General features: G+C 43.6%; 1 protein-coding gene across 1 annotated transcript; it reads left to right on the top strand.

The window, feature by feature from the left end:
- The first annotated feature begins 1,702 nt into the window (after positions 1-1,702).
- On the top strand, positions 1,703-10,459 carry RASD2 (RASD family member 2). Its single transcript, XM_072359618.1, has 3 exons — positions 1,703-2,799; positions 6,384-6,663; positions 8,198-10,459. The coding sequence occupies exons 2-3, from the start codon at positions 6,393-6,395 to the stop codon at positions 8,725-8,727; spliced, it is 801 nt and encodes a 266-aa protein (XP_072215719.1). The 5' UTR covers positions 1,703-2,799; positions 6,384-6,392; the 3' UTR covers positions 8,728-10,459.
- The last annotated feature ends 674 nt before the right edge of the window (positions 10,460-11,133 follow it).

Genomic DNA, 11,133 nt, shown 5'->3' with positions numbered 1-11,133 from the left:
AAGGTTGATGGTCTCTGATTAACCAGAGAAAACTGCTGAGATGGGGAACTTTTCCTCTTCTTATGGCCATAGCTTCAACACTGATATTGCTTATTCCCTTTTCAGCCCTGAAAGCAGAGAGGTGCTGCCATCCCTGCTTCCCCAGTGAGCAAGTACTGAGAATTAACCTTACTTCTCCACAAGGTACCCCAGGAAGCCATGGGAAAAACAGGGATTGAGCCCTAAGGGAAGTCTTGGCCTTTTGTAAACTGTTGAGCACACTCAGGGGGGGGAAAAAAAGAAGAAAAACAAAAAAGGCAAAAAATACCCAGCAACAAAGCCACAGCAATATCAGTGAGCCTCTGAAGATTCGTAGTCAGCAATTATCTTTTGAAGGCTTTCTTTGAAAGTAACTTATTACCAGCTATCTGCTGAGAGACCAAATAATGTCAAGGTGCCTAGCTGAGAATTTTCCCTTCCTATTTTGATGTGCTTAGAGGAAATGGAATGGCCAGCTTAAATGCTGGAGAAGACAACTGAGTGGGAGTCTGGGCGGGAGTTTTGCACTTGGTTTACGAAGATCTTGAGTAGGCTGAGATTCCAGGCTGATGAGATGGTCTCTACAATGACTACGCTTTTTTTTCTTTCTTTTTTTTGGCAAAGAACTCCAGTTCTTGCAAGCTATAGACATGAAAGAGGAGCATATCCTCTGTAGCAGTATAGGACTTGAATTCTATGCTAATTTTGTCATCAGCAATTCTTCCTGTGGAAACGACAGCAGCATGCTGTTTACTTAGTTTGGATCTAAGAGACACAGATTGCAGTCCAGTCACCAAAGATGATACCTTTCGGTGAAGGTTTGATCTGAACCGACGACTCAGGAATGAAAAGCATCATATCTTATTTCTATCTGAGCTGTAAAAACACTCATCAACTTTGTACCAAAGAGAAAAGACTCGATAAAAAGAGTTGTGGGGTTGTGGTCTGAAAAGCGCCCGAGTTCAGATCACGACCCATTAGCAGTTCACTGGCCCCTGGAAGAAGCCAGCAGTGTTTTGGTGGTGCTGTGCCAAGCTGTGCTCTTCCTTCCCAAATGTGAAGCTGTCTGTACAAGGTGGAAGCCAGGAGCTGCTGCTCTCCAAAAGAAAAGAACCTAAGGGATTCCACCAAAACAGCACATATTCTTGTGGGGATTCTTGAGAGAAAACCTAATGAAGTTGGAGGATTATTTTCTTTAAAGAAGAGTAAATTTGCTCAAAGAGAAAGTGAGAGAAAATGTTGAGAGACTTGAAACTACGAGTATATTTGGATTTGAGATACCTCCATTCTGGGTTTGGTTTTTTTTTTGCGTGTGTTTTTATTTTTTGTCAAAATATCTTAAAGATCTCAGAGCTTTTCTTCCTTCTATCCGATTCGAAGTTGTCAGTAGGCAATGCTGAAAGACTTCATTTTAACTCTTTTTAAATGATATATTTTTTCTCATCTTTTATAATAGACTTTACAGTCTAAGCTATTAGTTCAGCTCAGAAAGGAGAAAAGCAGAGTTAGCAAATGATGAAATAAATTGCAAACACACTTCTTTAACAAGGGCAGAGCAAACTGCCTGAATGCAATCTAATTTTCCTTTGTTTCTCTGATTTGTCTGCCTCCCCCCGGTGCTTGTTTAGCTTATTTAAATATTAATGAATTAACAGCAGCCACACATTACCCTTATTTCTTAATCAGACCAACCAGCAATCCCAAGAGAATGACACTGAGGGTGAGGGAACAGGAGACCGTATTTCGTACGGCAAAAGAGTTACAGGAATTCTGGACAGAAAGCCCCTACTTGGGAAATGAGTCAGTCCACTTCTGCCTTGCAGAAAATATCAGTGCTGAAGTATAGAAGCAGCCTTTAGAAACAGCTTCTGAATTGGTGGCTGGCAAAGTGAAGTCTCTGTCTCTCGTACACATCCACTAACCCGCTCCCTAGACATGAATGCATACAGGTCTCTGGTGGGAAGAAAAGGAATGCGCAGCCTGGAATGCATATGAACTTTCTGTTCAGAAGGAAAAAAAAATATATAAAAGATTTTTCAACAGGCTCAAAATCCCACCCCCTCAGCACCCCTCCTTCCCCTGTGTCTGACACTGACTTCAAGGGAGGAGTTGAGCCAATTATCTGTGAGTCCTACAGAAGGGAAATCTGCAATTTGCCAGTAGTTGTGAGAGCCAGGGAGAGAAAGGCAGGGGGGGAAGGAGAAAAACTTAATTGGCAAATGTAAAGAAAAGCCTCTTCTGTCCTGGAAAGAGAATAGAACAATACAAATCCCAGGTCAGAAGAAAAGAAGCTTGTGGGGAGGGGTGTGTGTGCAAGGCAAGACCTAGGGAAGTGTAGACTCACGGTAGATAACGTCCATGCCCTCAGTGATTTTTTCCCATAGGGTCTGAGGTGGCATAGGGTGAATGAAACCCCAGCCCTGCAAGACTAGCTGTTGCTCCAGCAGAGTTGCCCAGAGGAGAGACTCTGCCTCTCATCCTCACCTGAGGCTGGGAGCAGAAGAGCTCGTCTCACGAAAGGAAAAAGCTGCTGCTGGTCTGGAGACCCTTCTTTAGCCCTGCTATAGTCATTGCCTTCCATGGGGGGACGTCCTCTGGAGCCCTGCAGTCCCTCCCAGTCCTGCTAAGTTCCCAGGAAATACCGGTGAAGAGCTGAGTCCTAAGCAAGCAACGTGGGATCCTCAGAGCAACAGCCTTCTACAGCATAGCTGCTTCTGATTAGAATTACCAACTTCATCGGACAACGCCCAAACCCGGGGCTGCTCCTCCAAGGAGAGAAAGGTAAGAGATCAGCACGGAGTTTGGGATAGCAATGGGAGACAAACATCCCAAAGGAGTCATTTGAATGTGCATGGGAACTGAGGGGTACTAGTGGTGACTAACAGGTGGCAGGTCTGTTATGCATGATGCAGTTTGCATCTGCCTATGTTGTTTTCAACTGGATGCAGTGAAGTACATTTGGATGGCAAATGGAAGCATCAAACTGTAGCTAAAGACTGTGGAGTGCAAGAAATGTGCTCTGGGAGTGTGTTCGTGAATGAGAAGCAGTGGGGAGGATAAGCAGATGTCACTGATGGGAGCCGGGATGCTTGGGTGGAAAAGCTGATGGCAGGTTCAGTGAGGAATGTCTTCCTTAGGTAGCTCTCTCCAGGTGCTCAGAACTAAACCTGGCATCACCTCACTGGAATTCAGACAAGTGCTTTTCGGAGCGATGAAAATCAGGTGCCTTGTCATTTGTTCTGATGTGCACCTACAGAACGGGCAGCGCGGGGGTCAGCAGATAGAAGATGCAGGCAGTCCAATGAAACAAGGCTTAATGCTGAGTTTGGACAGCTGTTTCATTTCTCTATTGGCATGCAAATCTTTCCCTTTATTAACTGGAGATTATACTCACTGCCTGTATTTCTGCGGCATTCTGAAATCCCTTCACCAATATAAAATACTAACGCAAAGTTTCTGCCATGGAGACAGTGCATAAAGAAAAAAGGTACCACTGGGAATTAATCTATGCTTAAGCATTTAATAAACTGGAAGGAAAAGATGTAGATTAAAGCCAGCTGGAGGTTGTTTGCCTCCTCATTCTCTTCTGATTGATTTTGCTTTATTTAGTACATGAGCATGTGGCTCCTTTCTATTTTCTTTCCTCTGTCTTTAATCTTTTTCAATGTACGAGTCCCTGTGCTGGGAGCAAGGGCTGAAGTTTCTTTCCTTTTGTGAGGAGGAAAAAAGAAAGATTGCGTTGAATTGTAGAGAAGCTGGAGTGGTGGGATAAGGAGAGAGCACAAAAACAAACATAAGCTCCCGGCTCAACGGCATGCTCTGAGTCAGATTTGCAGCAGAGGTGATGAGATGAATAGAAACTCCAGGAATCAAAGAGCTGAAAAGCTCCGTTAGACTCCATGTGAAACAAAGCAGTCAGGAAAGCACAGGAGCCCTCTTAACTGAATGCCTGGACAGGCAGAATGAGGACAGCACTGAGTGACTATTTAATACATTAAAAGCTGCATGTCCTTACAGCCCTTCTTCCTCAGTGCACGTGCATCTCTGGGGCAAAGCGTCCTGAAATGCACGCACCTGCAGATAGGATTTTGTCTTTGATGGAGGTAAGAGGCAGCATGATTTAGTGGCCAAAGGTGTCACAGTGGCAATTCCTTCTCCAAGGTGTTTGTCCTGTGGCGTTAGAATCATAGAACCACTGAGGTTGGAAAAGACCTCCCATCCTACAGTCAACTCATCACCACCATGCCCACAAATTAGCTGAGGTCCAAGGCAGCGAAGTCCATGTCAAGGAGGAAGACAGAAGCATTTCTTGCCCTCAGGGTGCAAAACCAGCCCTCCGAGCAGCACGGAGCTCAGTGGTTACCTGTTAGAAAGCAGTACACATAGTAGGAGTCAGACAGGAGTGCAGCTATACCAGTCCCTCCCAGTCTGAGGAGCTGACTGATTTCTATGCACTGAGCACAGGCTGTAGAGAAGTTGGTGTTTTTTTCTCAGAAAATCTATCTCCCTGCTTTTCTCTGTCAGCTAAATATAGCCTGAAAGGGCAAAAGGAAGTATCCCAGAGCTGTTCTGTTGACATTCGTCTGGCCTATGGATGCATGGCAGCATTGGACTGGCCATGTACGATAGAGCCACCGCACGTGGAAGTGTTGTTTCAGATTAAATTTGGTGTTTCTGCAATGCTGGAGATGGGTCCTATTCTAAACAAAGCGGTTCGATCCAAAACAGGTGTGCTCCTTGCTGTCATTTCAGCAGCACCATAGCTGTGAGTGTGTGTGTTTACATCCAAAGTTATAATCGGACATTACTGTCTGCCTCTCATACTGTGCAGCCCTGACCTCTGTGTGTAATTTAGACCATAAGATACTTGAAGGAAAGTGCTGCATTTTCTTCCATGCTTTATATAGGGGTAAACGCACTGCTAGCAAATGATAGCAATAATCATAAATAGTCATGTTTTGCTGTTGCCTCAGGCTATAGCACTTGTAATGATTCTGGATTAGAATTCCAGAGACTCCTTTATTTAGCAGTGGCCGTATCTTCACTTCTGCTTTGGTGCTTTGCACATGTTAAACAAAGTCAAAGATTTTAAGCTCTTGACTGAGATAAGTGTCAGCTGCATAAACGCTTGGGAGATAAAATTCACTTGAGGGAAAGGCAGGAATCCAGATCTGAACCCAGTGATGATATTTCAGCGCACATAAAGTGCTCAAATTGTAATATTAAGTAAACAACACCTAAGTTAAATAAACGGCACAGTGGGAACTTGATTATTCTTTAATAAGATCCTAGTAACCAAAATAAACTCTGCCCAGAATGTGCTTTCTTAGCTTTAACATTAGCTTTCCCCACGTTGGGGTTGTATTTTTCCTTTCAGTACACTATGTATTTGAAATAGCACACGTAAAACATCTGTGCGACCTTCCTTTTTATTTCCCCATCAAAGTTTCCCGCATCCGAGTACTGCATCAAAACATGATTTCCAAGGTCTCGAGACACATTTTTCTTGTCAGGGGTTGGAAATCTTATCAGATAGTAATTTAAGATGGCTGTCCTTTGTTCTTTCTCCTCTTGTACTTAGATGCTCAGTGACTGTGACACCCACAACATTTGTGTACATATAAAGATTGAAACTCCTAAGAAATCTTCATTACTGCAACTCTATCCATTGTCAGTCGTCCTACTGCAAGGCAGTGATAATTGCAGCACTGATAGTTTCTTGGTAGGGAGTTCCCACACTGTCAGTCCAAGCAGCTAGATTAAATTCTGGTTTCTGAAAGGTCACTGAAGGCGCAGAATTTATCACTACTCAATGCTATTTTGTGTCTTGAACTCCTCACGTCAGCAATGTAGGCTATACAGGACCAGCTATTTAAAATAACTGAGATGTCTAGCTTCCACAGATGTCAAACGTGATTCGGGCTTCTGTCTGACTTTTGGTTGATCTCAGAAAATGAATGCTGTGAGTAGTTCCTATTTAGGCAACCAAATGAAGTGGTCTAGGTCCTGACGACAGCTGCAGTGGATACAGTACATTAGGAAATTTGATGGTAACCTCAGTGGGTGCAATATATTAGGAAATCTGACCTCTGTGTTTATGCATCTAAAACAGAACCAGAACTGAAAAATCTGGTAATGTCTAAGTGACGCAAATGATGGGAAGGAACCTGGTGTCCAAGTTCAAATGCAGCTGATAAAATTAGCCCTTAATGCTGAAACAAAATAGCAAATTACAATTAAGAACCATGCTATATTCAGTGTAAACGTCAGAGTACTCTTTGACCAGCTCATGGTATGGAATGTCCCTACTCTGTCCTCCACACAGTTTCTTACCTTTCCTTCAACTTTGCCATTCCCTCTTTCAGGTCCAAGCAATGATGAAGACCATGTCCAGTGGAAACTGCACCCTGAATGTGCCAGCCAAGAACTCGTACCGCATGGTGGTGCTGGGAGCCTCCAGGGTGGGGAAAAGCTCCATAGTCTCACGCTTTCTCAATGGCCGGTTTGAGGACCAGTACACTCCCACCATTGAGGATTTTCACCGCAAGGTCTACAACATCCGGGGAGATATGTATCAGCTGGACATCCTGGACACCTCAGGGAATCACCCTTTCCCTGCCATGAGAAGGCTTTCCATCCTGACAGGTGAGAAAGTGAGGAAAGTTTGCAAACAATGGATAGAAGTTTGTAATAACGAAGTGTAGCTTGAAAACTGTATCCTGGAGATGAGTGTTTCTTGGGGATAAAATGCATTTGGGAGGCAGCAAAATGGGCTGTGGGATTTCATTACAAGATTCACTTCTCCAGAGAGATGGTTCCTGGCTGCTGTGCTTCCTAATGCTATATGGAATGCACTAGCCGCAGAAGAGAAGTCCACTGGGTGAAGATCTGAAATTAAGATTTCCCCCTAGTTTATTCCCCTGCTCTACCACCTCCCTCTCCTACAGCATTTTTATTTTTCCAGCCATCACAAATGAATGGTTGAATAAAATCTCGTGGGCAATAAAGAGCGGCAAGGGACAAAACAGGCATGTCATTATGAGACACAAGCAGTGAAAAGCAAATGTAAAATGCACAAGCAGGGAATTCAAACTGAGAAAAGCTCCGAGATTTTCTTTTTCTTAAAAGTCCCAGCCTGACTCCCCTGATTTAATATTCCAGTAAAAAAGATCACTCCACTTTTACCCTCTCTCCTTAAGTCTACAATTAATCAAATGAATTAAAGAGGGAAAATAGTAGACCCATTTTGTACATCCCCATTGTCGAGCAGTTCCTGCTGTGATGTTCTTAAACCGCAAAAGTGACAGTGGAGATACATATTCAGCCACAGCTCACAACAAACCAGCTTTCTTGCTTGGCTGTCTCCCCTTCTAGCTAGCCGGTGAAACATTACATTCATATCAGACCAGGCTACCATCTGCATTCATGGAGGTCCTAGGGCCAGTTTCTGGAACATGGATGTGAACTTTTGTCCCTGAAGCCTCTTCACACTTTCAACACGACTGTCATTCAACAGGCAACGATTCCTTTGCAAAAGGAATTGTATGTCAGAAAATGTCAAAAGGAAATGCCAGGGGATCTGTGTTATTTATGTGTTTCTTTTTTTCCATGGTCTGTTTCTCTCAAAAAAATGAAATGGCAGCAGAGCAGTGAACATTGGGAAAACTCTCACTCCTCACTTAGGCATTTGGGACTGACTAGCTGGAAATCTTCCATACAGGTGTTTCTTCTTGTATTGCGTAATCAAAAGGCCAAGGCTAAGTGGATACTAGTTCTCCACTCTTCCTGGTGTAAGAATAGCTGTGGTTTACACAGCAATTCAGAGAAAATGAATAAAAAGAAAAGCAATGCAGCAGAGCTGGATAGAAACTTGTTTACAAAAGACAGTACAAATGGGCAATAACCTGCAAGTCCAGGGCAGCCTGGGGGTACTTACTCAGATATGGCTGAAATAACATCAAAGCCATAAGCAATTGCACTGCAGAAATGAGTAAGGAGTTAGATTAGAAGAACTGGAACTGAAGTAAAATAGAATGAAGAGATTCAAAAAGACCATGGGAAAAGGAAAAACATTAACAACTATGGATAGGAGACAGCAAATAAATGTATCGGTTTTTGCAAATGAGCTTCTCTGACACAGGTTGTCCTAAACATTTACAGTTTCCTTTTCCAATTGCAGGTGACGTTTTCATCCTGGTATTCAGCTTAGATAACAGAGAATCCTTTGATGAAGTCAAGAGACTCCAGAAACAGATCCTCGAGGTCAAATCCTGCCTGAAGAACAAGACCAAGGAATCAGCTGACCTGCCCATGGTGATCTGTGGCAACAAAAATGACCACAGTGAAATCTACCGCAAAGTCCGCTCAGACGAAGGTGAGAACCTTGTGTCCAGTGATGAAAACTGTGCTTACTTTGAAGTTTCAGCTAAGAAGAACACCAACGTGGATGAGATGTTCTACGTTCTCTTCAGCATGGCCAAGCTACCTCATGAGATGAGCCCTGCCCTCCACAGGAAAATCTCCATCCAGTACGGGGACACCTTCCAGCAAAAATCCTTCCGGATGCGGCGAGTGAAGGACATGGATGCCTACGGCATGATCTCTCCCTTTGCTCGCCGGCCAAGTGTCAACAGTGACCTGAAGTACATCAAATCAAAAGTTCTCAGGGAAGGTCAGTCAAGGGAGAGGGAGAAATGCACAATCCAGTGAAGAGGGCTTGTACTTCTGGCTGAAGTCATCATCCACATGAAGTGCCTTAAAGAAAAATGGTCTGTGGAAGCACAGAACGGGCTCACTGGTTTCATCGAGGAAACCCTACACAGCAAAAGGGTAACTCTTCCTGCAGATTCTGCTGAGTCAACGAATGTAAATAACATCAACCGCATAAGCGACTGGGAAAAATTGTATGCCTGAGTGTGCATTTCTCTGTAATGTAGTCCATCTTCATTCCCCTTTTTGTCTAAAGAAAAGTGACTTGAGAAGTAAAGAAAATCAACATCATCCTTATGAAGAAAGTAGGTCAAAAAATGCACAGAAGGCATCAGCAGTTACCCAGTGTGCAGGACTTGCTAAGAGAGGAGGTTATGTCTTTGTATGTGTGTGAATGTGCATGTGAGGAGCACTCCATTCAAAAAATGGGACTTTCATTTCAAAGGACAGCAGTCTTACCAAGGGAGTAGACTCTGCGTACGGACACAAGGCTCTAAGTCACTTCTGAGAGGGCCTGCAAGAAGGTCTTGATTTTATGTTTTCTGGGACAGTCATTGATATGAATGTTGTTTTGTATTATAGATTTTATTTGGGATTTGCTTTTTTTTATTGTGTGGGTTATTACATCAGGTGGCAGGTGTGCTTGATATCAAAACAGTGTCTACTTTGTAGAAGTGAAAGGTGTGTTCCATCTGTAAAACCACGTAATATTTACATTGATTGAAAATGAAACTGTTCTGCAAAAGGCCAATACATTTGACTGCTTTGCAAGCCTGGTGTGATAGTTCCTCAAATCAGCCACACCGACTCTAAACTCCACAGTACAAATGCCACCCTTTGCCTTGCTGGCCACCAAACCAATTTGCCTGTATCAGCTGAGACTGACCACATGTTTGCTTAGACCACTTCATGGCAGGACTAGGTTTTCCTCCAACAGTAGAAACTGATTAATTGTAGGCTCTTGATCTGGGACCAGCTCCATCAGATTTATTTTGTTAACATGTCTCCAGTCATTTTGTTTGTGGATTTTCCTCTTGTCTGATAAAGGTTACCTTGACAGAAACCTTTGTGCTACAGAAGACCTCCAGAAGAGAAGCGCCATGCTGGCTGTCCAAATGGGGCTAAATTGGTTGGCCAGATAAATCTGAAGCCATCATTAATATCTTCCCTTCCTCAAATTCCCTTCCCTTCCTTCAGGCTTCTTTGTCTTCTGCTCTCTCCCTGTCCTGTTTCTGGTTTTGTTGTTTGATCTGCTTCCCTGTGCCATCAAAGCCACATATATTCTCAGAGATGTAAGCTTGCCACTCCCACTGACTGGAGCAAGAGGTGTGCATGCATAACTGCGGGCAGAGTGTGGCCCCAAAAATGTGCACAACAGCAAAGTACATGTGGTTTATATATCTCAGAATGGCCTTTGGGTACCTTATGTCTCTCCTTCATCCTCAAATTCAGTTCTTGGCTGTATCTGCTTTGCTGTGTTCTGGTCAGAGCTGTGAGCTAGTTCATGCTGTAATTTGACAGAAAATTAGGAATTATGGTTGTCTGTGAAAATTAGCTGCTGGGACTCAAAATCCCATATTCATTTATCAGTTCCACCCTTCACTGGTACTGTATATTGACTGATAAAGTACACTGTTCTATTAACCCCATTTCCAGGGCAGCAACCTTCCAACCATGTCTCCCTCTCATCTATAAGTATGTATGCCACTTACGATTAAACCTGTTTTATTTATTAGCTGCGTTCCAGTCCATTTTTACTTTCACCAAGAACAAGGAAGGTCCTATTTTGTTCTTGTGTAAGTGCAACTGAGCAAGTGTGGTATGGGTTGAGAGCCCAGCTGAGAGCTCCAGTAAATTCTGGAGGAATCTTTTCTGCCATCCAGACACTAGGGGCTTAATAGTGGTCTTTCCAAAACAGAACTGTATCCATAACTACATCTCTCTCTCCCTCTCTTTCTCCCTTCCTTCCTTCCTGTTTATTTATCTCAGCATCAATATATATGTACAGATATCCTCTCAAGCAGAAGCAGACAGCTAGTCTTTCTGGTGCTGCCTCCAGCAGTGGAGAACAGTCTCTCATACACAGAGCTGGTGTGCTCATCCCTAGTGTGATTTATCAAGGTCTCTGCAGAGACATCACGGTTTCTCTCAACAGTTTCTCCATCACACCATCTGCATCTCTCAGCTGTATCAGCCTCAGGCCCCCTGAGCACTTGCCTAGCTCCCTACAGACCCTCTGTCCACGACCATGACTACCGATTGTGTCAGTGATCAAGCTCTGGGATGCATGTGCCACATGGGCACAGATGGAGGGCTGAAAATGGAGAAAAAAGTGCATGAGCACAGGCACTAACTGGGATTCCAGGAAGCTAGAGAAGAGTTCCTTGGACAATAGCCTATGTGCTA

Source organism: Excalfactoria chinensis, chromosome 1, assembly GCF_039878825.1.
Source record: "Excalfactoria chinensis isolate bCotChi1 chromosome 1, bCotChi1.hap2, whole genome shotgun sequence".
Classification (NCBI taxonomy): Eukaryota; Metazoa; Chordata; class Aves; order Galliformes; family Phasianidae; genus Excalfactoria; species Excalfactoria chinensis.
Note: the sequence above shows the minus strand (reverse complement) of the source record. Positions and strands in the feature narration are given on the sequence as shown.